Source organism: Chelonia mydas, chromosome 14 (assembly GCF_015237465.2).
Source record: "Chelonia mydas isolate rCheMyd1 chromosome 14, rCheMyd1.pri.v2, whole genome shotgun sequence".
NCBI classification, from domain to species: Eukaryota; Metazoa; Chordata; order Testudines; family Cheloniidae; genus Chelonia; species Chelonia mydas.
The window spans coordinates 34,150,426-34,177,047 of NC_051254.2; the positions used below are offsets into that span (position 1 = coordinate 34,150,426).

The window sequence follows — 26,622 nt, forward strand, 5'->3', positions numbered from 1 at the left end:
AGGGAAGGAAAATTACTGTTGTCATGCCAACAAGGCCAATGCAATCAAGGTGGCCCATTTCCAACAGTTGACAAGAACGTGTGAGTATCAGCAGAGGGAAAATTACTTTTTGTAGCACTTGTCCCCCAATCTATATGTGGGAAATCAAAGTCTCCCTTAATCACACAATTCACAGTAGTATTTGCTTCATTACAAACATTAACAAGAGGTCTCTATCCATATCGGATCCTGGTGGTCTGTAGCAGACTCCAAGATTATCCTGGGAGAACCTCCAGAAGCTTTCTTCCCCAAAGTGATTTTAGCTGAAACAGACTCTGTCTTATCGATTCCATCACTTCTAATTTCTTTACAGTTTACCTCATCATTAATATACAATGCTGCTCCACCACCTTTGCCTTTATTTCTGTCTTTCCTGAATAGCACATACCCATCAATACCTGTACTCCAGTCATGATTATTATTCTACCATGTTTCTGTTATCCCTATAATATCTGGTTTCACTTCCAGTACCAGTAGTTCTAATTAATCCATTTTGTTACCCAGGCTCCTTGCATTGGTGTACAAACATCTTATCTGTTGCTGCTTGGCTTCGCCCACATTCCTTGCCTGATCAGGTACCATTACTCTTCTTCCAGTGTCACCTATCCTTCCAGTGTCCCTATCTTTCCTCTTAATGTCCATTCTATGACCCTCTGTGGCTCCTTTCTCTATTGCTGTATCCTTTTTGACTTGATTTTCCACCCTCTCAATCTTAGAATCAGGCATGGAGATTACATGAGCATCTCCCCCAAGTTTCTAGTTTAAAGCTTTTTTAATCAATTGTGCCAGCCTCCATCCCCAAATGGTCCATTTTGGTCTTAAATCTAAGAATCAATTAATGAAAAAAGTTGGGGTATGGGGCAGAAGAGGGGCAAGTTAACTGGGTGACAGCTCTTTGGGGTTTGTGGGGAATCTCTCTGAAGTGAAAGAAGTTTCTCTGTTGTGAGAGAATATAAACCCAGCTCTCAGTTTGCAGTGGGAAGTCTTATGGAATCAAAAGATGGAAATCTATCTAATTTCATGGTCCAGCCAAATCTTTCCATGTTCATTACTTTTCACGATCACAGGATGCAGCTCATGGAGAAAGGAGATGTGGAAAATCAAACAGATGTGACAGAATTCATCCTCCTGGGGCTTGGGGATCTCCCTGAACTGCAGATCCCTCTCTTTCTGGTTTTCCTAGTGATCTATATTGTGACCATGGCAGGGAACTTCCTCATCATTGCTCTAGTTGTGACTGATCAGCACCTTCACACCCCCATGTACTTCTTCCTGGGGAACTTGTCCTGCCTGGAGACCTGCTACACTTCTGCCTTCCTGCCCAGGATGCTGGCCAGTCTCCTGACTGGGGACAGAACCATTTCTGTGGGGGGCTGCAAGACACAGTTTTTTTTCTTTTGTTTTCTAGCAACTACAGAGTGTTATCTCCTGGCAGTGATGTCTTATGATCGATATTTAGCCATATGCAAACCACTGCACTATGGAACCTGTATGAATGGCAAGTTGTGCCTCCAGCTAGCAGCTGGGTGTTGGATAAGTGGATTTCTACCTTGTACAATAGTGATGTGTTTTATGTCACAATTAATTTTCTGTGGCCCCAATGTAATGGACCATTTCTTTTGTGATCTCACCCCAATGCTAAAGCTCTCCTGCAGTGACACCAGCCAGATTATGCTGGTTCTTTACATATTTTCCTTCCCAGATGCAGTTTCCCCATTTCTATTAACCTTGACATCCTATGTTTGTATCGTTAGCACCATCCTGAGAATCCCTTCCACCACCGGGAGGCAAAAGGCCTTTTCCACTTGCTTCTCTCACCTCATCGTGGTAACACTTTTCTATGGGACCATAATGATTGTCTACACGCTACCGAAATCCAGCAACCTGAGAGCCCTGAACAAAGTGTTCTCTGTCTGCTACACAGTCCTGACTCCCCTGGCCAATCCCCTCATCTACAGCCTGAGAAACAGAGAGGTCAAGGAGGCCCTGAGAAAAGCTGTCAGGAAATGTCTGGCCCTCACAAAGAAGTCAGACTAGTTGAATGAAATGGGGATCAATCAATCTGGTTTCTATTGTGAAAGAAGGAGGGTCTTAGTGGGCCCTGATACAGAAATGCAGTATACAAGAGATGTGTGTGCTTGTGCACACACACACACACACATATATATATAAATTTAAGAGTGATACAGATGGTTGGAATTTTGCAGGGGGAGGAGGGGAGAGAAGATTTTGACTTTTCATCAAAATAACTGAAATCTGAAAAATGAAAAAAAAAATTGCTTTTTGGCAACTGACATCTGAAAACCTTCAGATGGAAACTGTAAAAAATAAAAATAAAAAAAAAGTCATGCACTGTTGTGGTTGTGTTGGTCCCAGAATATTACAAGCTGTGACCCTCTGTACCTCAAAATAGCACCCTGGACCCCCCTATTCACCACTGGGATAGGGGGATGCTGTGTTTGGTACAAAGTGTGCCTTGGGAGGGATCATTTGAGAGGTCTGGGTCTGCTGAACATTAGCATCCTGTTGAACTGTGGGTACTATCGTTGTATGTGATGTTATGAAGAATTGCTAAATGTGTTACTGAAATATAGTGAGGTTGGGAGATGGCCACAGCTGGCCTTTCAGTAACAACAAAGGGGCACCCATCGCTGGCCAGACAGGCGTTGATGGCCCATCAAGAAGAATCCACTCTCCCAGAAACTCCTCAGAGGGCAGGTACACAGTGGGTACTGCCCAACCCCCACCTCACAGCAAGGATCTTTCTAGCACCTGGAGAGAAAGTATAAGGAGGGTCAATGACATCACCACTTGGCCTCTCTCCTCCACCATCTCAACACCTGGAAGATCGTCTGGAAGACAAAGACTTTGAACTGGGGAAGATTGGTCCCAGGCTGGGAAAGGATTCCAGCCTGTGTATAGAGAACTGTGAGCTGCCTGTAACATCTATTAGGGTGAGAAACTGTTTGATTCAAATGTTGCTTCATTTGTAGAATTTAGAATGCAAATTTATTTGTATTTCTTATGTAACCAACTCTGATCTCTATGCCTGCTTCTTATAATCACTTAAAATCTATCTTTCTGTAGTTAATAAATCGGTTTTATAGTTTACCTAAAACAGTGTGTTTTTGGTTGAAATGCTTGGGGAATCTCAGCTCAGCTTCACAAGGGCTGTTGCACATCTACTTTCATTTGTTGGCATGGCCAACTAATTAATGTGCTTGCACTGTCCAAGGGAGTCTTGAGAAGTGTAAGACGATATGTTTCTAGGGTGCAAGGCTGGGGTGATTGACTGGTGCCTCTCTCTGTATAATTCATGACTGGCTTGGAAAACATTCATGCAATTAACTGGGTGTGGGTCTCCACAAGCTGATGGCTGAGTGATCACAGCACCTGGAGGGGTTTGCTGCTTATCATGGGCATAGTATTGTGAGAGACAGCCCAGGCTGGAGAGTTAAGGGGACACAGCGGTCCCACAGCTCCAGGTTGTACCCGGGGATCCCATCACACAAGGCGGGTGAGTAGTATCTTTTATTGGACCATCTTCTGCTGGTGAGAGACTCAAGCTTAGACAGAAGAGCTCTTCTTCAGGACTTGGAAATGTACTCAGTGTGTCAACTAAATACAAGGTGGAACAGATTGTTTAACATAAGTAGTTAACATATTTCAAGGGACTGCTATAGAGTGATCTCTTGGTGAAAAGTGTTCAGCCAAAGGTGATACAGTGTTTGTCTTTTATCATTTTTCTGTGTCAGTTCGTCTGAGAGCATAGTGATTGTCTGGTTTCACCCACATAGCTGTTGTCTGGGCATTTGATTCACTGGATGAGGTACACCACATGTCATGATAGGCACAGATAGGACCCATAGATCTTGAAAGGTGTGTTGGGGAAGTATTGCTCATTGTAGAAGAGGAGATATGTCTGCTGCTTTTGCATCTGTTGTTCTGGCAGGGTCTGATGCGGTTTTGAGTTGGTGTGTCCTGATCTGTGGGGAACTTGCTTCTGATGGTGAGGTTGGAAAGGATGGGTGGTTGTTTGAAAGCCAGAAGTGGGGGTTCGGGAAAGATTTCTTTCAGAATGTGATCCCCATCGAGTGTGGATTGTAATTGTTTAATGATACTTTTCACAAAGCAATCACTCTCCATCTGACCTCTCAGTCCTCATTCTCAAAAGAAATCTGCACAACCCTGTCAAAAGATGAGTCTGGGAACTTAAATTCATAACTTTGCAAGACACTAAAAATCATTAACTGAAGAGAGACACTAGATTTATGGCTTATTACAACAAACTGTAACCAACTAACCCCCCCCCCACACACACACACAGCTGCATTTCCCACTCTCCCTCTCATGACTGGGGGTGTGTGTGTCATAACCCTAAGGGTAGCCTAAAATTCCTCCTTACCTGTAAAGAGGAACCTGGTTGGCACCTGACCAAAGGAACCAATGGGGACAAAAGATACTTTCAAATCTGGGGGCGGGGCGGGGAGAGGCTTTCTTTTTGGTTCTTTGTTTCTGTGTTCCTTTGCTCTTAGGACTAAGAGGGACCAGACTTCAATCCATGTCCTCCAAACGATTCTGAACCAGTCTCTCAACTTGTGAATTTTCCCTTTGCTGGAGGGAGGTTTATCCCTGTTTTGTTGTAACTTTGAAACTAAGGCTCAAGGGGGTTCCTCTGTGTTTTGTTCATCTTTTGTTACCCTGTAAAGTTATCTTCCAACCTGATTTTACAGAGGGGATTTTTACCTTTTTAAAAAAAAATAAAATTCTTCTTTTAAGAACTGATTGATTTTTTTTCAGTGTCCAAAGATCCAGGGATTTGGGTCTGTGTTCACTTTGTACCAATTGGTTAGGATATTGTTCTCAAGCCTCCTCAGGAAAGGAGGTGTAAGGGCTTGGGGGGGGATATTTTGGGGGAACAGGAACTCCAAGTGGTCCTTTCCCTGATTCTTCGTCTAAATCACTTGGTGGTGGCAGCATACCGTTCAAGAACAAGGTGGAATTTTTGTCTGGGGAAAGTTTTTAACCTAAGCTGGTAAAAATAAGTTTAGGGGGTCTTGCATGTGGGTCCCCACATCTGTACCCCAGAGTTCAGAGTGGGGAAGGAACCCTGACAGGTGTTAATCATAGAATCTCAGGGTTGGAAGGGACCTCAGGAGGTCATCTAGTCCAACCCCCTGCTCAAAGCAGGACCAATCCCCGACTAAATGGGACATTTCAACTTGAATGGTCCCCTGAAATGTGTTTGAACTATTTATGATATACTATCTGTTCCACCTTGTACTTAGCTGTGACACTGAGTACATTTCCCAGACTGAAGAAGAGTTCTGTGTAAGCATGAAAGCTTGTCTCTCCCACCAACAGAAGTTGGACCAATCAAAGGTAACACCTCACCCACCTTTTTTTCCCTCTCTCTCTCTCTCTCTCTTTCTCTCTCTCTCAAAAAAATGTTCCGTTGTTTTCAGTTTTCTGTTAAAACCTCTGGAGGTGGTTTGCACTGTGCTCCTTTCTACTCAGCTGAGGAAAGAGAGAGGGGCCCAGACTCATAATCTCCCCCCTGCCCATGCGCACACACCTCCTCTCCACCCTGCAAGACTCACACTTCCCCGTTAACCCACTGTTCCTGGGGGGAGAGGAGCTCCTAGATACATAGATTTTAAGGTGAAAAAAATCCATGCTGATCATTTTAGTCACATCTCCCGCATAGCAGAGGCTGGAGCTTTCCAGCCAGTGATTCCCCCCTCAGGCCCATTGCCCTAGGGGGCTGGTGAAGATACCCTTTGGGGGAGCTCAGTGAAATGGTCAGGCCCCACTCTCCGGTGTCGGGGTCACTGTCTCTATCCCAGCCTGGTGCGGAGATGAGGCCCCAGCAAGGAGGGGAGGGAGGTTGGAGAGCCAGCCTGCCCCACGCTCACCCCACAGCAGCGTCCTGTGGGGCTGGGCCTGGCTCCCTGCTCTGGCCTGTTGGCTCTCCCCACTCTCAGATTTGCTGGGCGGCTCATTCCAATGAGTGGGGGCTCAGACCTCCGGCCACCCAAAGGGGACCAGGAAGGGGAGGGCTAAGGAGGGGGAAAAAGGTCCCCAGCCCCACATATGGTGAAGGTAGGATGCTGGTGCCAGGGTAAAGGGGTGAGGGGCCCTGTGGGGGGTTCCAGGGTGAGCCCCAGGGGACCGGAGCGACTGAAGAAGGGAGGGGGGGTTGGTGTAGCCAGGAGCTGGGGGCATTCGGGCTGATGGGTAGGGTAGATGGACCTGGTTGTTGGGGGCCACAAAAGGGCCCTGGGGGGAGTCGGGGTGCTGGAGCAGTGGCAGGAGGGGCTGGGGTGAAGACAGAGGGAGGTGTGGGGAGGGAAGTGGTTTGAGGATGGTGAGGGATGGGCACAGGGATAGTTTTCAGAGGTGTGTTTATTAGGGAATGGGGCTGGGGGATGATGAGCAGCGGTGGGGGGAGGTCTGGGTGGGGGTGAGGGGGTGCTGTCAGGGTGATGTTTTCTGGGGGTGTTTAGTTGGAGGAGTGTGCCATGAGGTGGATATATGTGGGGAGGTCTGGGGTGTGTGTGGATTTGTTTATTTGGGGATGGGGTAAAAGGGGGTTGGATGGATTTAAACAGGAGCTGTGGGGAGGGTTGGGGGTTATATGGGGGTCTGTGGTGGGGGTGTTGGCTGGGGACTGCAGGAGGGTATGGGGGAGTCTATGGCAGAGGGTTGGTTGGGGGGCTATGGGAGAGGGTTGAGGGGTACTGTGGGAAGGGATTAATTGGGGGGGTCTATGATGGGGGTTTGGAGGGGGAAAGGGAAGGGCGGTGGGGGGCTGGGAGCACAGGGAGCCATGTGGCAGTGCCCATGGCAGCAGCTGGCTGTGTCTGTCTCCCTCCCTCCTCTGCAGCCCCTTCCCCCTCTCCTCCCCTCCCCTCCCTCCATCTTACTCCCCACACCGGGGACAGGCCTGGCACGCTGGGCATGCTCAGGATGGACTCTGCCCACAGCACCACACCGGGCCACGGGGACTCTCCCTGCTCGTCCTCCTGCTGGGCAGCCAGCGGGCTCTCACCAAGCGGGAGCCTCTCTCAGATCTGGCAGGGGGTAAACCCTCTCTAGCCCAAGCCCACCCCTTGCAACACCCATGGCTTGTCCCAGAGCTAGAGAGGATCTTTTAGAAAGAGGCATCCAGCCCTGATTTAAAGACTGCAAATGACCCAGAATCCACCACAGCCCTGGACAAACTGTTCTAATGGCCAATTGCCCTCACTGTTAAAAATGTGCCCCTTCTTTCTCGCCCAAATTTGTCTCCCTTCTGCTGCCAGCCATTGGCTCTCATTTCGCCTTTGTCTAGGAGACTGAAGAGTCCCTGGCAACCATCAACACCCTCCCTGTAGGTACTTCTAGTCAACTCTTTCTGGAAGCTTTGCTCACCGTCTCCCTGATAAGTTACATAGTTTGAGGTTCTCGAGTCTTTCACTGTAAGGTTGGTTTTCCAGATCCCCAAATCGTTCTTGGAGCACAGGTCAGCACCACCATGTAGTGCGACGGACACTTGACAAAATTACTGGACTTAGTGACAGACATTGCAGGAAGGGTTATGTCTTTCAGTCATTCAACCCAGATTCCAATTGCCATGGACATCACAATTTTTACTACAGACACTTGTCTCCGTGTACGGACACGTTGCCTACCCCTGTCTTGGAGCAACTCTGAACCATTTACCAAGGGATGTGTGCCCGGGGCAAGATGACCCCAGTGCCCTGCTATTGACACAACCTAAATCAGTGGTTTTCAACCTGGGATCCGCACACTATGTCTAAGGTTTCCAAAGGGGTTTGCACCTCTATTCAAAAGTTTTAGAGGTCCGCAAATGAAAAAAAGCTTGAAACCCACTGACCTAAATGATTCTGTATTGGAACGGGTATTGACAGCAGTGAGATAGGATGAGAGAGTGGTCTACGGCTTTAATTATGGGTAGGGAAAGTATAGGGTTAGTTGGTATCATGCATGCAACAGCGAAGGGGTTATTGTGACACAGGGGCCCCTTGGTGCCAACTGGAAAAGAGTTTGCTGTTTACAAGCAACTCCTGTCTCAGACCTGACAAACTCACTACAACTAATACATCACCTTCATGGTGTTTATCCATAAAGGGTAGCATCCAAGGTGTCTACTGAAAGCTTGTAACGTACCAATACTCCATTATTGCGAGGTGTACATAAAGGGAATAATGTAGCTATACTAAAAGTTTTGCCCTTACGGTCTTGGAGTAAGAGTTAGTCCGCAGGGAATCGTGTCTCGGTGATGGACCATTTAACAGGGAGGGAGTTGTCATCCCTCCCTGGCTCATCTTTTAGGTAATGTATCCCTCAACTGTCTACCAATCCAGAACAATCAAAGCCAAAGACACTATAAACACCAAAACCCCGTGGAAGCAAAAAAGACAAAATGGCAGCGAGGGGATGGCCCTGTCTGGGAATAAAGACAAAAGACTGATTCCGTACATGACAGGAGAAAGAGACTGCACTCGTTCACTGAGGAAGTACCTGGCCGAGCAGGGGTGCTTTATGAAAGACCAGGTCCTAGCTCCGTGGGGCCAGCAATCCCTGTGACAGACTGAACTTTGGGGTGAGAATCTACTTTATTAGATAGGAAAGGTGACCATGAGTAAGCTTAGGCCCTAGTTTGTGCTTTATGATTTTGTTTTGTATGTAGCCATTTGCTTCTGTCACTCACACTTGTTTCTGTGTGAATCTCTGTTCTTTCTTAAATAAATTCCCTTTTGTTTTACTGTGACTGAACTCAAGTGCTGTGTGACAGAGGACCGGGGGCGGAAAGATGAAACTAAGGAACCCAGCGATCGGGGTGGATGCCAGAAGGGGACACTTTGAAGGGACTCAGGAGCTAGGGCGCATCGACTGTGAGGCTGCAGGGCTGGTGGAGACCAAAGGAGAGCGTCTGAGCGGCCAGCTGTGTCCGGTGCTCTCACTCAGCCAGCACAGGCAGGACTCCCTCGTGCTGGAGGCAGGGGGTAACAAGGTGACTCCCAGCCCTGGGCACCCTGAGAAGCATCATAGTTGTAAAAGTCTGGTTACATTTTACAGGGCCTGGCTCAGCACTGAGGGCCAGGCAGCTGTAGATATACCCGTCCATTGCCGTGACAAGGCAGAGAGGCAGCGTGTGTATTATGGTCATGGGGGCAGGGAAGCACGCACTGAGGGCAGAGTTAAGGTGACGCAGGCTTTTACCTTACCCGAAGTTTGAGTTTTGCTGAACGCAATGGTATGGAAGGGCACGAGCTTTCCCCTCAGCCACACGGTTGCTCTGTGATTCTGCAGTGTTCCTCCACATACTTTGGTTATAGTGGAGTGGCTTTCAACCTTTATTCATTGCAGACCCCTAAAAAATTTCCAAGGAAGGTATGCACCCCTCTGGAAATCTTACGCAGACTACGGACCCCAAAGGGTTCTGTGGGCCACAGGCTGAAAACCACTGGTTTAGTGCAATAGCAGTGCCTCGCAATGTTTGCAGTTGCTACCAGGACTGCTATAGCAAGTTTTAAGACAGTCTGCATAAGCATGTGAATTTTAGAGCACTTGGAGTCATCCACTTAACAAGAAGGGCTTCCCAACCTTGGCTAGGGCAGAGCTGCCCTGGCACTCCATTACTGTATGAAGCAGGAGGAGAATGAAGGGGAGGGGATCCACCCAACTATCTGCAGCAGATTGGGCTCAGAGAGGTGGGAAGTGGCCCACTCATCTCCCTGAGAGGTTCTCAGCTGAAAGAGAACACCCAGGAGGGCTCAGTACAGCCTGAAAGCACAGCTCTGAGGCACGTGAACTGCCCCCGTTCACTTTAGTGGGGGTTCTCCTCCCCAGGGCTGGAGGGTTTCTGGTGTGTCAAGCACCCCCCTTCTCCGTAGTGTGTTCTTGGTGCATGCCCCAAGCCTGCCTGTTCTCAGCTCCCCCATCCAGAGGGGCAAGGGCTCCCCAGATCCTGGCCCACAGAAAGGCAAGCTCCACCTGAACCTGATTCACGTAGGAGGAGACTAGAAGAAGGGGTCAGACCCCCACAGGCAGGCAAGGCCCTTCCCCCCCAAAATACTACAGAGCTGTGTGGGGACCATAAATTGGAGTGAGCAGGACATCTCTGTAAATGCACATGAGCTAGCCCTGACCTTAGTACAGACACACACAGACTTTCACTGCCTTTCAGCTGGTTGTGGACATCCAAATCCCCTCAGCACTTTTGAAATCTCAGCCTGATCTCTCTGTAAAGGGAGTGACTCACCCCAGGCACATCTCCTCCTAGCTGGGTCTGGGAATCAGTTCTCACCCCATCTGGTGCCCTCTTCCATTAGTTGCTCACATTGTTACCCCTCCCTATAACTCAGGGTGCTCCCTTCTTGTGACTCAGCCCTCCAGCCAGGTCACCATGTGGCATCCCAGGGTAACGCAGTCCCAGCCAACAAGCTGTCCATCTGCCTTCTCAGGCAGTTTCGGGTCCCAACACCAGGTCCTGGGCCACTTTGCCGGTAGGGGGACTCAAGTACCCTCTGACTAGCACGCGAGGCCTGCTCAGTCTCAGACCCGGTTGCTGCAGCCCAGCGCTCTATCTCCTTGCCTTCCTCTGGGTTCACCCCTGGAGCTTCCTCCACGCCCCTTCACTACTTCACTCCTCTACAGCTCTCGTCAGACTCCCTGGCTCAGGACACAAGTCCAGAGCTTCTTTATCCCCCTGGATCTCCTCCTTGTCCCAGGCCAACTCCCTTTCTCTCCAAGGAACAACTGCAGACATCCTGCCTCCCAGTAGCTCATTCCTGCATGGGCTTCCTGGCTTGATAATGCTAGCCCAGCTCCTCCCACAGCTGGGCTTCACCTGCCATTAGGCCCTATCAAGCCCTGGTTTCCCTCCAGGTGCAGCATCAAAGGTTAATTGGCCCCTCCCAGCCCACATTAACCCACTCAGGGCTTGTGTGGGGTGGACACCCCATCACACCCACATACCCAGTGCAATTTTCTTGAGCTCAAAGTCCTTGTAAGAAAGAGAAGCCTGGCTAACCCCCTTTTGCAGATGGGGAAACTGAGGCACGGAGGAGTCATGTGATTTGCTCAGGGTCACCCAGCTGGTCAGTGGTAGGCATGCAAATAGACAGCAGGCTCCCAGCTCCCCAGCCACTGCCTCCCATGATATAAACACCAATTTAGTGAAGAAAATGATAGAGCCCAGGATTGTCAAAGAGGGTCACGAGGGCCAGCTGAAATTCCAGGGGAGCTGGGCCTCTAAATCCCTCTCAAAGCCTTTTGAAAATCCAACCCTAATAGAGGGGATATTATATCAATGTTTGTTTGTTTTTTTTTTTTTTTTTTTTTGCATGTGTTTATTCTCCTTGGCATGAGACAGGAGAAATTCTCTTGCCGTGAGCACCCTGACAGTGCTATGAACTAAGGTGAATGGAGCATTAACTCATAGAGATACATGTGTGATTAATTCAAAAGTTGACGTGGAAACATGCAGGTTTTGGGGGGGGGGGGGGGTTTCCCCAAGGTCAGACTGGCAGAGAGCCTGGGGGGTTTTCACCTTCCTCTGCAGTACGGGGCAGGGTCACTTGCTGGCTTGAACTAGTGTAAATGGTGGATTGTCTGTCACTTGAGGTCTTTAAATCAAGATTTGAGGACTTCAGTAACTCAGCCAGAGGTTGGGGGTCTATTCCAGGAGTGGGTGGGTGAGGTTCTGTGGCCTGCGATGTGCAGGAGGGCAGACCAGATGATCATGATGGTCCCTACTAGCCTTAAAGTCAAAGTGATCTCCAGGGGGAAGACAGAGGCAGCACCCAGCAGAGCCCCGCTCAGCTGCAAGGGGTGCTGCAGGAGGCGATGGTGACCTTCTGTACAGCCTGGATCCATTTCATTAGAAACACATTAATTTCACTGACGCTCTGCTTAGGACAAAAATATTTAAAAAAACAAACAAAAAAAAACCTAACCCACAAGACCGCTTCATTCTGTGCTCATTAAAACCATTCCTGTTAGCAAAGCTCCTTCTAAAAAGAACTCTCTCCTCTTTGCCTTGCAGCGTCTGTGAGTGTACGGAGACCGACAGGAGGACACACTGGTCATTAGAACTTCGCATGTCTTAATGAGCACTCCGAGAAGGGCTCAGCCCAGCACAGGGCTGGGCCCGGCCCGGAGAGCTGACAACCCTCTTGAGGAATTACGGGCCAGCAGCAGAAACAAAGTTACTCGTTGCTTTAATGCGTCCCGCCGCGGGCCATTAGAATGGCAACCCTGCTGGGAAATGCCAGTCTCGGTGGCAGTCTCGTGGGGGCTGATTAGAACAGAAAGTCAGAACCATTGATTAAAGTTAGACAAAGGAAGGGACAGGTCTGTTCCTATGGCAGATAGCCCCGATGGGTAAAGCCAAAGGAGTCAAGCCGTTCATTCCCAGTGCCCATGACAGGTGATCCCCCCCTTCGTAAATTCCATCAGACCCTCAGGTAGTGAGGGAATGTGTGTGTGTGTGGGGGGGGGGGGGCTGCAGTGAAACAGACATGTACACAAACCTCAGTTTCCCACGAGGTTAGCAAAGGCGTCACGGCCCAGGGGCAGTGAGCAAATGGCAATTCCGGGTTTCTAGGTCTCAGTGACTGACGGGCATTGCTGTCCTGCCCGCAACCCCTACCTCTGCCGATGTCCTCGGTCCTAACCCACAGCCCCCTCCTCCCCCTCCCCGTTCCATCTCTGGGCTCACACACACACAGCTGTGCTGCTGCCCCTCCATCCCGACCCGCAGCCCCCTGCGGTCCCAACCCTGACTCCCTGACAGCTCTGCTGACGGATCTCAGCCCTGACTGACAATACCCCTGTTGTGCCCGTCCTAACGCTGCCCATACATCACAGCAAGGAGCTGTCATTGCTGCCCTGCCCCAAACACACAGCGCTGACAGTTCCCATCCGTCCTGACCCTCTGCGATCCAAGTTCACTCCCCACCAGAGCTCTGTCAATGCACCATAGTTGTGACCGGCAGCTCTCCTCCTGCAGTGCTCCTGTCCTGTCTGCAGCACGCAGGCGAAGGAGCCTGGCCCAGGCCCTGCATCCTCAGAGCTCTGGTATTTCTGTGGAGTTCTGAGCTCCGGCAGCCCCTGCCAGGCCAGGCCCAGGCCAGAACTGAGCTGTCTCCATGCATCACAAAGCAGCTTGCACTTCTCCCCCCTCACCCACCCACTCTCACAGGACAAGTGTCCTTCCTTCCAAGAGGGCGCAGAAGGGAAATACACACACCCCCCCACACCCAAGCGAGAGAAGAGGACAGCAGGGATGCATGCACCTTCACCCACACACTGAGCAGGTCTCATTCCCTCCAGCAAGGGACAACAACAAAACACACACACACACACAAATACACAGGAGATCCCACAGCCTCCTGCAGGGGGAACACCCTCACACACATACTGTCCCAGATCCACAGGATCCGTGCTGCGCCCCCAGCTTTGGAACAGTCCCTTGGAGGATCCCCTTCGATGGGCCAGACCCCCAAAGGGTCTCACTCTCCCTTCAGGGGAGGCCACGTGGCCTCACCACCTCCTGGACTGACCCTCTGGGGCTCCAGCCCCCCTGCTTCATCCCGTGAGCTCTGTCCAGCGGAGCCAGACTCCTGAGAGAGACGTGTCCACTGTGCAGGGACCCGGGCGCCTCCCCCAGGATTCGCAGTGACACTCGGGCAGCGTGTGCAAAACAGCCGGGTTTATTAGTCACGTGGACACAGCCTAGGAAGCTCTTAGGTTAGCACAGAGAAATGAAGGTGAAAACGTCGTCTGTTCTGGTCAGCCCCGGGCCCCGCCCAGCCGCAGTGAACCCCATGTCCAGGCTGTGTCTGTGTGTCTGTCGAACCTCTGTAGTCAGTTCCCAGGAGAGAGAGTGTCCAGAAGTCACCTCTCACCCCCCAGCTCACCCCTTCCCAGTCCTTCGTTCTCCAGCTGGCAGGTGTGTGTCTTTGCTCAGCTTCCCTGCGAGAAGGGGGGAAATCCAGGCACCGCTGGCATTGTCTCTCCGGCCCCCTTGTTCATCTGGGTCAGTTTCAACCAGTTTCTTAACTACTCTTCATGCCACCCAGACAGGGAGCTGACGCACACTCCTCTGTCTTTTAGCCTTTCCTGAAAAGACACAGAGTCCTTTTCCCCGCATTGGGTAACCATGTGCCATAGAGGGGAAACCGAGGCACACAGTGAGGTCATAAAAATATTACCAAAAATTCCCCCTTCCTCACATATACACATGCACACAGAGCAATATATCACCAAAAATGTTAAACTTCTGTTATAGATCTGGGTCTTCATAGTGTGAATCAGAATTCACCTTCTGTGACTTAAATGGGGCTAATGCATTGGGGTATCTGAGACCCTGATTTGTCTCCAGAGGTCAGTTTCTAACCTTGGTCTCATTGGTATAAGTTTGGAGAAGAAGAAGAATTCATAAGAATAGTTTGGAGCACGTGATGGGGATCCAGAGACCGTAGCTTTAATATCGGAGCTGGCCCGGACTTTCTTTGCGACCTCAGCCAAATCACTTAGGCAAAAGTTTTCAAACTCAGGTGCCTAAAGTTAGCCAGCAAAAATCCCTACTAATCAAAGTGGCCAGACTTGTAGGTGTGTTGGGCACCTGCATTTCTCAGTGACCTGTCTACGCGCCAGAGCTGTCCAGCAATCCTGAAAAAGCCCTGGCTGGGATGATTTAACTGGGAATTGGTCCTGCTTCGAGCAGGGGGTTGGACTAGATGACCTTCTGGGGTCCCTTCCAACCCTGATATTCTATGATTCTATGATTCTATGAAAAACACAACCATACTAAAATAGAGACTTTAAGGCTAAGATTTTCAAACTGCCAAAGGGATTTGGATGCCCAATTTCTCTTCATTTCTAGGGGAGTTAGGCATCTAACTTCTTTAAGCACTTGTGAAAATTCCACAAAGCACCTAAATACCTTTAAAAACCTGTCCCTCTGGATACTAGGATTAGATGCTTTTGACAGTGTGACCCATCTCCTCTCTGTGCCTCAGTTTCGCCAAATGGGGCTGGGGCCTACAGTTGTGCCAGATGAGAGCTAAGTTTGGCACTTTGAAAGCAGCTTTATAGAAGCTAGATGTCCAAATCCCATTGAAATTCAGTCGGATTCATGTGCCTAATTATTATTAATTTTAGGTCCCCAAATTTGAAAATGTTGGCCACAAATCAATCTTCCTAAAGCTGTTCATTTGGGAAAAGCAGAGGTTGCAATTTTCATTGAGGAGCAGGGCGCTTAATGCTAAACGATTGTTTTGAACAGCCACGGATCACAGTTTTGCCAGGAGACTGATTCCCAGCTGTTCCAAGGCCGGAAGGGATCCCTGGGATATAGTCTGTTCTGGGCATAGCACAGGCCAGAGACTCTCACCCACTGACCCCAGCGTGGCGGTGACGGCTGATCGTGTGTTGGAGGCATTGGACTGGCCCTCGGCACTCCCAGCTCAGTTCCTGGCTTTGCCTCAGACGCCCTGTGGCACTGAGCGCGTCGCTTAGGTTGATGTTTTCAAACTAAATGTGATGGGAATTATGTGTCCAAATCACCTTGTCAGGATTGGAAAATATCAACCTTAAACTATGGCTCCAGCTGAGGATCTGGCCCACAATCAGCCGTCGCTCCATTGGAGTCACTGGGCAGATCCCCAGGTGCTGTGACCCGGCCGTAGCTCCACTGGACTCATCTCCTCCCTGCGTGTGCTCAGACACGACAGTGCTCAGAAGATAGACAATGGGGGCAAAACCTGTCCCCACTGAGATCAAAGGCCAACCTCCCACTGGCCCTATTTCACCAGGATTGAGGCCTATGTGCCTTCCCTGCTGGTGACTTAATACAAAGGCAAATCTTGGCGGGTGCCTGGGGCGCTGCGATCCCATCCACAGTCCAAGCGCCCCAACCAGCCCTTGCTGCTTAGGAGTTTTGACTGACAAATGGGAAGCATTTGGAAGCGATCCGGTAAAGAGAAAAGATGGAGAATACAGCAGATGTCCATGAAATTCTGGTTGCTTCATGTGGTCGCCACAGGGCAGCAAAGGATAAGGAATGAGAAGGAAGCAGCATTATAGAGACTGGATGGGAAGGGATGACTCACTGGTCTCTTCTGGCCTTGGAAACTATGGGACCATCTCATCTTCCCTCGGGTGTAACACAGGCCCTAGCACTGGTCGCATTCTGGGCTGTATTAACAGGAGGGTCGTATGTAAGACGCGGGAGGTAACTGTCCTGCTCTACTCGGCCCTGGCGAGGCCGCAGCTGGGGTACTGTGTCCGGTTCTTGGCACCACACTTAAGGAAAGAAGTGGACAAATTGGAGAGAGTCCAGAGGAGAGCAACAAAAACGATCAAAGAGTTAGAAAACCTGACCTGTGAGGAAAGGTTAAAATACTGGGCATGTTTAGCCTTGAGACCAGAAGACTGAGGGGGACCTGCCAACAGGCTTCCAATAAGCGAAGGGCTGTTCTGAAGAGGACAGTGATCCATTTTTCTCCATTGCCACTGAAGGGAGGAGAAGCAGCAATGGGTTTAATCTGCAGCAAGGGAGATTCAGGTTAGATATTAGGAAAAACTCTCTCTCTCTCAGGGTAATCGAGCTCTGGACCAGGCTTCCAAGGGAGGTTGTGGAATCCCCGTCACTGGAGGTTTTTAAAACCAGGTTGGACAAACACCTGTCAGGGATGATCTAGGTTTACTCTCGCTGACTCAAAGATTCAAGGATTTATTCCAAGAGGAGGTGTGAAATATACATTTGATAAGTAAAGTTTCTTGCTCATAACTATTTCTGCTTCAGTAACTGACAAAGATGTAACCCTTCATGTATCTACCGTATTATACCGCACCCAGCACTGTCGTATCCGACTCCCAAGTATTTTTCGAGTTATCCTCATAACACAACTGGAAGTGGGAATATCATCCTCATCCTCATCCCTATTTTTCAAAGGGGAAACTGAGGCACAAAGCAATGAAGTGACTTACCCAAGGTCACGCTATGATTCGGTGATAGAGCTTAGAATTGAACTCAGCACCCACGTTCCCCAATCCAGTGCATCACTGGGATGCTCTCTGCAGGCCAGTCTTAGATATCACACCCCATCAATATTTTGGGGACCACACTGTATTAAGTTTATGTATCACTGTGGGCCAGCAATTGTACATAACTCCAAGGGGAAGGGCTATGCCAGCTCCTCCAGGAACCAAAAATACCAGGGGAGGGGTGAGTAAAGCAAAGCAACTCACCATTTATGTCTACACTGTACCCTACGCCCGGGCTCTGACTCATGTCTGAGCCCAAGGCCCCCTTCTGCATGCACACAGGTCAATCTGACTCAGAGCAGGGAGCACTGAGGGCCAGGGTCCTAGGATGCTGCTACGGGGATGGGTCAGAGCCCGATTCCCACTGCGAGTCGGGTCCAAGCCCTGTCATCGTGCAGTGTGGACGCGGGTCAAGGGGCAGACCCGAGTCAGAAGGTCTGCACAGTGCAGTATGGACATATTAGCACAGCTGTGAGACCCAGGTCCAGCATTGTAAACCCAAGCTTCCAAAGCAATGTGGACACTCAAGCATGGGCTTGGAAACACCGAGTCCACAAGCCTGGGTTTACAATGCAGTGTAGACACCCCATCGGAGACTGATACGCTCCACAGAAGTTCGACGCCCTCTGGGGGGTTCGCACACATTGGGTCAAGCTGGCTTTTCCAGAAATGAGGAAGCAAAGAAAGGACTTTTGCTCTGAAAGGATGAGCTTGAACTGACTCGGACCCATCGACGGACAGGACCTTCTGGGCTGGCGGAAGCGTTGGAAAGACTCGGACCTGCTGGGGCCCCATAAGACGGACGGGTGACTCCTGCTATGCTCAGTGTGTTTACATCGGTTTCTTGTCTGTATTATGGTTTCTCTGTGATGCTTTTAACACAGTAGAAGCCAGAAGTCCTGAGTCCTAGTCCCCCCTACTCAACCCACTAGGCCACATTTGCCTCCAGGAACCAAAACAGAACCCGGAAACGCCATGGGCCAGTCCCCTGCTCTAGTCGCTAGCATGCCAAGCCCAGCCAGAGCCAAGGAGAGGACCTAGGACCCAGGACCAGATGGGCACGGATGGTGCATTACAGGCTGGAGGGTTCATACATTAATGGGTGTGCTACAGTACGTGAGGCTGTTTATGGTCACATACGTGTGAGTACAGACGGAAGTATGATTTTATTTAGTTATTCTGTGTGTGGATTTTCTATTATCTATCTAAAGGCTCAGAAATACAGTCTGGGTCTGCTTCAAAGTCCACTGGAGTCAGCTGGAAGCTGGGATATCCAAAGGCGCCGAAGGGAGCTAGGCAATCAGCTTCTACCAACGGAGTTTATCTAAAGACCACTGGAAAGACTCAATCCGGCTGGAGTTTTCAATGGGAGCTGGTTCCCCAGCTCTCTCTGAAAGAGCCATTCCTCTGACTTCAGTGGGTTTGGACCAGGATAGGAGGTTGGCGTTTTCAAAGAGGACAAATCCCCTGGAACTGGGTGCCTCAATCACTTCTTCCAAAATCCCAGCCACAGGGTTTAATTTGCAAAAGCCTAGTAATATGGGCTAAAATACTGTGCCCGCTGAAGTCAAAGACAAAACACCCTCTGATTTCAATGGGGCCAGGGTGTCACCGCTGGTATTGAAGTTCCCCTATTCATAGCGGGAAGTGAGAATTAAGATCTCTGAATTGCATCCGGCCTTTGGGGAAATCTCAGTCCCAGGGCAGCATTCCTTCAGGCCTTAAGGCAATTAATCCATTACCTGGTATCTTAATCCTTCCCTGGAGTCGCTGCGCAATGTGGCTGTAAATTGAATTTGTTGAGTTGCCTTCTCAGACACGGAAAGGCTGAAATAGGGACACCGCCCAGCACAGAGTCATATGGTGAAAGCTGTTCAAAGGAGGTCAGTGCTGGCTAACATGAAGTGGGAAAACTGTTTGCTTCTTCCTTATGTTCCTGCAGTTTCTTGATAAAAACAGCACTTTCTTTCCAGGGAATTAACCACCTGAGGTCTTTCATGGTTTGCTTGAGTCCTGAGAAGGGCCCGGTGCTGCCCAGGATGGACACAGCATGAGCATTAACCGTGAAGATGGACGGTCAGGTTTTGAAGCATTTCTTCCTGTGGTAGAGAATTCAGCAGCTGGTGAATGGGGAGGGATTCACAACACGCAGCACGGGGCAAACTTCCTCCATCTGCTGCCTGATTCCACCTTTCAGCCTTCACCACGGAATTGCATTTGCCAACACAGCACTGTTCAGCTGGAAAATGTCTGACCAGCTCTAGTCTGGACCTAGGCAGAGAGGAAATGAAGAATTAAGCCAATCACTGTGCTCCTGTTTGCGTTCAGGATTGTCTAGCGAAGAGAAAACTGCCATTACGACAAAAGGAGGCCGTGTTTGGACAAGCAAAGATCCGGTTGGTCTGGCTGGCTGTCCAATAGCGGAATGTTCCTGCCCAGGCATTAATTCCATGACCCCACAGTGTTTCTCAAACACAGTCTGACCCCGGGATCATCCCCCACTACAACCTGCGATGCAGACCTATGTCCGGAGAGAGACACAAGAGTCTAAAGGGGTAGCGGGGGATGGGATGTTACAGAATCTATATGATATTATAGCCATGCATGGGCCAGCCTTACGGGGCAGAGTTAACGTTATCTGGGCTACAGTCACTTTGTATTTCCAGACTCTCCAAATGCAGGTTTTAAGCTTACCTTCACTTTAAAATTTCTGCCTTTTGTGGGTTTCTTCGTTTATAAACCAGAAGCTGCCAAGAAAGACTTTTGCCCCTGAACTCGCCTGTACAAACCTCCAAGCTCAGACCCAGCTTCACAAGGTTTTTTTGCCTGGGAATTTCCCTCTGGGTTTATTTCAGAGAAAACTGCTCAGAGATATTCCTGTGACAAAAAACTACTGATCCCCGCCCCGCCCCACACACTCCAAACTCACACCCCAAATTCCACCTTCACAGAGTTTTTTGCCTGGGGGTTTCCTTATTTATTTATTCATTTTCTTTCGAGATAATTTGCTTCACGACACTTAAAAAAAAACACCCAAGAATTCCCCCTCCCTCAGCGACACCAAGGTTTTTCACCCAGGAATTTCCTTCGTTTTCTATGTAGTTTTTAAAGACTTGCACAGCTCCGTGACCTTCAGGGCACATGGGTCTCTAACCTGATGAAGTGTCACCCTGGCGTTTGCCCACCCCAGAAGTCCTGACTCCCAGCCCCTGCCCCCCTTCACCTTTCTGGGGTGCCTTCTCCGGCGGGGCCCCCTGATTGCAGGACTGTCTGCCCTTGTATTGGGCTCACCCCACCCCCAGGTTGAGCTTTGGGAGGCCACGGAGCCAGGACAGGCGCTTCCGAGGGAGGCGATGGCCAGTGCTGGACTTCGGGAGCTGCAGGCACGCGTGGCCGTGGTACTCACGTGCCGCAGCCAAGTCATGGGACAAATTTAGGGAGCAGATGGACGGAGAGAGAGAGAGAGAGAGAAACAGACGGACACGCAAACAGACCCAGAGAAGCAAAGGGAGGGAAGAGAATTCCGCCCCGCCCCCCGGCACTTAGAGCCAACGCACCGCTGGGACCCCTCCTCCAGACCCCCTAGCCCCTTTCCCCGAGCTGGGACCCCCCACACCCAGCCCCATCCTCCTCTCCCCACAGCTCCATCTCCCAGCTCCTGCCCCTTCCCCCCTGGCTGCGACCCCCAGATCCAGTCCCCACAGCCCCATTCTTCTCCCCTCAGCCAGGACCCCTCCTCCAGCCCCAGGGGATGCAGGGGTGGGTGCTGCGCTCCATGGATGAGGGCAGGATGCTGGGGGGCGAGAGACCCCTACTAGCCAGGTCTGCTCATGACAGCAATGTGCCCCCCCCTCCTGTCCCTGCCTCTGTCTGGGTCGGTCTGTCTGACTGGATCTGTTTCTCTCTCTGCGTCTCTCCGTCCTGTCCCCGTCTGGGTCTGTCGGCTGATTCTCGGTCTCTGTCCCTGTCTGACTCTGGGTCTCCGCATGCCTGTCTGCCTCTGTCCGTCTGTCTGGCACAGGTCGTACTCTTCCGGCGGGGCGGGGGGAGAACCCCCATAGGCTACTCCCCGTCTCACCCTGCCAGCGTCCCTGCTCTCCTCATGCCCCAGAGGTATGGGGATTGGAGTCGTCGTCGCCCTGGAGCAGGGAGGGGGCAGCATAGCCCCCGGGAGTCACGGGGGCAGGGAGAGGGGCAAAGGGTCATTACCCCATAAGCATGACGCCCCCCGCATGCTTCTGGGTCCCCTCCTCTTACACTGGGATCCCCCCGTGCTGGGATCCCTCCCTGAATTCCCCCCCTCCCTGGCGCCAGGTTCCCCCCACCTCCCCGTAGTGTCCTCAGTGCCAGGTTCCCCCTCCCACCACAGTTCCCCCCACATGCTGGGTCCCCCCCTGGCGCCAGGAGCCCCAGCCCCTTCAGGGGTTACCTGCCAGCGGGACATCCCGTCTCACCAGCGGCCCCTGCACCAGCTGCCCCTGCTCCATGTCCACCCCCACGTAGGCCATGAGGGAGCAGACGACCCCCGAGCTCAGGCTGGCCTCTAGTGCCCGGCGCCCGTCCCCCTCTGATCCCGTGCCCACGGCCCCCTCCAGCTCCAGCAGCAGCGACTTGACTGCCAGCCGGTGAACGGGCAGCCTGTGCCAGGGAGAGAGATTCACGGGGTCAGCCCTGGACACCTGGGTTCCAGCCGCTGGGGGAGGGGAGCAGGGTCTAGCGGGATGTGGGGGGGGGTGCCAGGACTCCTGGGTTCTATCCTGGCCCCGGGAAGGGAGTGCGGTCTAGTGGTCACAGAAGGGGGGCTGGTCCCATCCTGTCTCTGTTCTGCTGGGGTGAGGACATGGAGGGGTGCGGGGGGGCGGACCCAGCTGCCTGGGGTGGGGGATGGGAGCCAGGGAAGCATTTCTGTCACCTGTCTCCATCCTGTGGCTGCAGGGAGAACTGCAGGGTCTCTTTGTAGGTCTGGTCCTGGATGCGGTACTCAAGGGTGATGCCCCCCATGGGAATGTCTGGGGGCTACGGGGAAAGAAAGGTGGTCAGAGGTGGAATGCAAGGGCGGAGAAGATGCCCTGGGACCCCTCAGACCCAGCTTACTGAATAAAGGGGGCAAATACACCCAATTAACACCAGTGGGGGGGCTGGCTTAGTAAGCCCAATGGCCGTCATTAGGGTCCAGAGATAACAATCCCCATTGAGCAAAATGGGGCTGGGGTAGCACAGAGACTTCCAGCCCAGTGGCCATCATTAGAGGTCACAGTTATCGATCCCCACTGAGGTCTCGTCTACACTACATACTTTGGTAGAACCACATTGCTCAAGGGCATGAAAAATCCACACCCATGAGCAGCGTAGTTACACGGACCTTACCCCCCGTGCAGACAGTGCTACGTCGGCAGGAGAACTTCTCCCGTCGGCTGAGAGCGTCTTCACCAGACATGCTACAGCAGTGCAGCTGCACCGATGAAAATTTGTAGTGTAGACCTGCCCTGAGATCAATGCAGCCAGGCTAGTACAGAGACCTGCAGCCCAATGGCCATCGTTAGGGGTCAGAGTTAACAATCCCCATTCAGAACAATGGGGCTGGGGTAGCACAGGGAGCTCCAGCCAATGGCCATCGTTGGGGGTCAGAGTTATTGCCCAGGAGGGGACTGTGGGGCTACTGGCTCAGTCAATGACCCCAAGCCCTGGGGGCATCCCAGTGCGGGGACCTTGCTCTCTCACCTGGGGCGGCCCACGGAGCTGGGCGTAGACAAGGCACCGCTGCCCAGCAAAGATCACCTCAGGGTCCCAGTGCAGCAGCTCGGCCTGCATCCCAGGGGGCAGATCCCAGCTCAGTGAGATCCCGGTCACCGCCGGCTGCAGGGCCCGCTTCAGAGACTGCAGCACCTGGTGGGGGACCGGCATACACACGGTGGGCCAGGACTCCTGGGTCCTATCCCCAGCTCTGGAGGGGAGGGGGTCTCGTAGGCTAGAGTGGGGGAGCTGGGATCCAGGATTGCTGGGTTCTCACCTTGGGCTGCGTGCAGTCCTGGCTGGTGATGAACTCGGCGCTGCCCCCGACTGCCCGGGCGATGCTTTTGATCAGAGCTGTGGAGGTCCCGTCCCCAATGCCGAAAGAGAAGGGCGGGGGGGGGGCACAGACCAGACGGGGAGGGGCAGAGTTGGTGGGGTCCATCCAGTGCTCTGGGGGGGCAGGGCAGTTGGAGAGGGGCCAGTTGGCTGGACTGGTGGGGCTCCCTATACTGGCGGGGCTGGGAGGCAAGGTGAGGCAAAGGGTTGGGCAGATGCTGGGCACTATGGTGGTAGGGGTCCACATGATGGCAATGCTAATGGGGGCAGGGCTGGCGGGGGTTAGGCATCCCCAGGTACCTGTGGGTCCCCCAGTGACGCTGCACTTCTCTGATGATGTCCTGGGTGTTCTCTACCTCCCCGTTCATAAACACGAACAGCTGAGGGGGGGAGAGACTCTGTCAGAGCCAGGGACCCCAATACCCCCGGAGACACCCCCTCCCTGTTGGGAACGGGAGCTGCCCCCTGGAGAGTCTGCCCCACTGACCCTCCCAGAGACCCCCAGCCCCATCCCTCCCCTCCCAGAGATCTACCCTGAGGTGCTGACAGATGGGGACTGCTGACTTCCCCTATCTCTGTGACCCCAACCCCTTGGCATGACCCCAACCCTCACCCATCACCTGTTCAACAGCCCCTGGAGACAAGAACCCACCAACTGCTGTGGACGCTTTTCCAGGAGTTCCCTCCTGACCCGCCCGCCCCCTCGCCCCACGAGTGACCTCCCTGCCCCTCCGGGCTGCAGGGCACCCCCTAGAGCTGGGCACAGCACAAAGCGCTGCCCCTCCCAGCTCTATACAGAGATACCCCCTCTCCCCCCGTTGCTACCTGCCATGCCCTGCTCACACCCCCAGGGGCACCGGCCCCCCATCTGGCCCAGAGCCCCAGTCCCTCTCCGAGCAACCCCTTGGCCCCGCTCGGCTGCCCCACAGGGCCCCCAGCCCCTCTCCGATCCCCTCTCCCAGGGTCTCCCCCTTGAACAGCCTCCGAGGGGAGTGGGGCCGGGGGGAGGGAGGGCTGGCAAGGAGGGGCCTATAATGGCATATGGCCCACAGAGACAGCTTCCGGGCAAGCTGACCCCCACATGTGGGGTGGGGAAGGGATTTTCCCCCAGCTCAGAATGGCAGAGACCCGAGGGGGCTGGTCTCCCTCAGCAGCCTGGGGCACTCACTGGTTTGAACCGGAGCAACTGCGGGGAGTCGCCGTGACCTGACGCCTGTAACTCAGGGTTTGGGGGTGCCGGTGACTCAGCCTGAAGGGCGGGGCTGTCCCCGGGGGGAGTGAGGGGCTGAGCAGTGTCACGGGGGGAAGGGGGAGCAAGGGGCTGTCATGCGGGGGTGGCGGGAGAGGAGATGGTCCCTTCTGTCCTGAAAGTCTGTGAGTCTGTCCCCACAGGCCCACATCCCTCTCTGCCACCCCCCACTTCACCCCTCGGCCCCACAATCACTCTCCAGGCCCTCCCCATGATGCCCCTCCGGCTGGCCCCGGCACCTGGTGTGGGTGCCCATCCCAGCAGGGGCTGCGGTAAATGCTCGTAGCGGCTCCAAGATCTCGGTGCCCCCCAGGTTAGCCTGGAGCAGCTGGAGGCGCTGCAGGGACTCGGCCTTGGTCTGCTGGGTATTCTCCACGCTCTGCCTGCGGGGGGCGCCGACAGGTCTGGGGCTGAGACAGCCGGAGCCAGGGACACCCTGCCCCCAGCCAGCCCTGCCCTCTCACCCACCGACACCCCTGTCCCCCAACCAGCCCTGCCCCCTCACCCACCGACACCCCTGTCCCCCAACCAGCCCTGCCCCCTCACCCACCGACACCCCTGTCCCCTCACCAGCCCTGCCCCCTCACCCACCAACACCCCTGCCCCTAACCAGCCCTGCCCCCAACCCACAGACACACCCTGCCCCATAACCAGCCCTGCCCCCTAACCAAGAGACACCCTCTGTCCGCTAACCAGCCTTGCCCCCTAAACCAGCCAGCCCCCTCCCTGCCCTTCGGACTCACGGGTAGAATGACTCAAACTCAGACCCAAAGCCATAGATGTTGAAATAACAGCCCAGGGGCAAACTCTTTAACAGGAGGACCAGGGTCTCCTGGGGACAGAGAGACGGATGGAGAGCCAGCCCCCCGGGCCCAGCCAGCCTCGGCTGCTCCCCCGGCGCAGCCCCACAGGCCCATCTGGCGCAGCCTCCCGTCTGGCCGTACCTTCGTGTTCTTGATGCGCTGGCGGGACAGGTCTCTGCCGTCCATGGGGCAGGCCACGCTGCCGGAGCGGTCCAGCAGGAGGATGAACTCCCCGGCCCGGCTCTGGGCCGGCACCGCCTCGGGCACTCTGGGCAGCAGGGTCATCACCACGGCCGGGTCGCCCATCAGGGAGCCTGCGGGGAGATGGGGGTCAGCCCCCAAATGGGGTGGGCATGGGGTCAAGCCCCCATAAGCCGCCCCCTCAGAGCCCCATGACTCAGAGCTGCCCCCCAGAGACCCCAGAGATCCACCCCCACTGCTCTGTCCCTCCCCCCACCCCCCTCCCCTTAGATCCCCCCCACCCCCAATACCCAACTCCCCAGTGCCTGCTCCCCTATCCCCAGTTCTCCCCCATGCCCCGCAAACCTGCAGTGCTCCCCAGTGCCTGCCTGCTCCCAGACACCCCGCCCTGCCAAGGCCAGCTCCGCCAAGACCCCCCGCTCCTGTCCCCCCACGCTCGCCTGCCCCCAGATTCCCCCAGCACCCACCTACATCAGTCCTAGGACCCCCCTTTCCCCCATCATCCCCCTCATTGCCCCGTGGCCCCCCCGATCCCATGTCACCGCTCAGCACCTACCTCACCCTCCCCAGATCCTCACCCCATGGATCCCCCTCTGCACCCCCGCCCAGGGGTAGTAGGGTTCAGGATCCCCTCCCGCACCTGGATCGGATCCGGGCAGCTGGGCCGCCAACACCGCGCTGGGTTTGTGTGGCTCCGCGTAAAATACCAGCAGCTCCAAGTCCCGGTCCCACGAGGGGGCCTGGGCCAGCGACACCTGGGGGGCGACAGACACACAGTCACCTCCACACGGGTCCTGGGGGGGCAGGGTCCCGCTGGCTCTTGCGCCCGGCTCGGCACCCCCCAATGGAGATGGGGTGAGGGGCAGACCCTGGGAACGCTGACTGGGACCCCCCTGGTTAGGTGGAGAGAAGAGAAGGAAGAACAACCCCAAAGGCCAACGCGGGAACTTGGATTTTCCTGGTGAAAAATTGCAAAAAATTTGACATTTTGGGGGGGGGTAAATTTTTCCAATTTGGGGGTGACATTTTCCTGGTCCCCCCACCTCCATTTACTTCCACTGAGAAACAAGGCGAGGGAAAATCCCAGAAACTAAAGACTTACAGAGCCCAGCGACTGCCAGGGATTTCATCCCCAAACTGGCAGATTTCAGCCTGTCCAGATTTTCCCCAGAGAAATTGGGAAATTCCCCAGAACCG

The 26,622-nt window shown here is 53.2% G+C and overlaps 1 protein-coding gene and 1 pseudogene across 1 annotated transcript; one reads left to right on the forward strand and one right to left on the reverse strand.

The window, feature by feature from the left end:
* Positions 1 to 26,622, reverse strand: part of LOC119567669 — a 139,324-nt pseudogene that overhangs the window by 108,977 nt on the left and 3,725 nt on the right.
* On the forward strand, positions 1,108 to 2,419 carry LOC119567791 (olfactory receptor 5B21-like). The gene has a single exon (XM_037915133.2). The coding sequence runs from the start codon at positions 1,108 to 1,110 to the stop codon at positions 2,074 to 2,076; it is 969 nt and encodes a 322-aa protein (XP_037771061.1). The 3' UTR covers positions 2,077 to 2,419.

Coding starts and splice junctions, on each gene's coding strand:
- LOC119567791 (XM_037915133.2), top strand. CDS start 1,108: ATGCAGCTCATGGAGAAAGGAGATGTGGAAAATCAAACAGATGTGACA.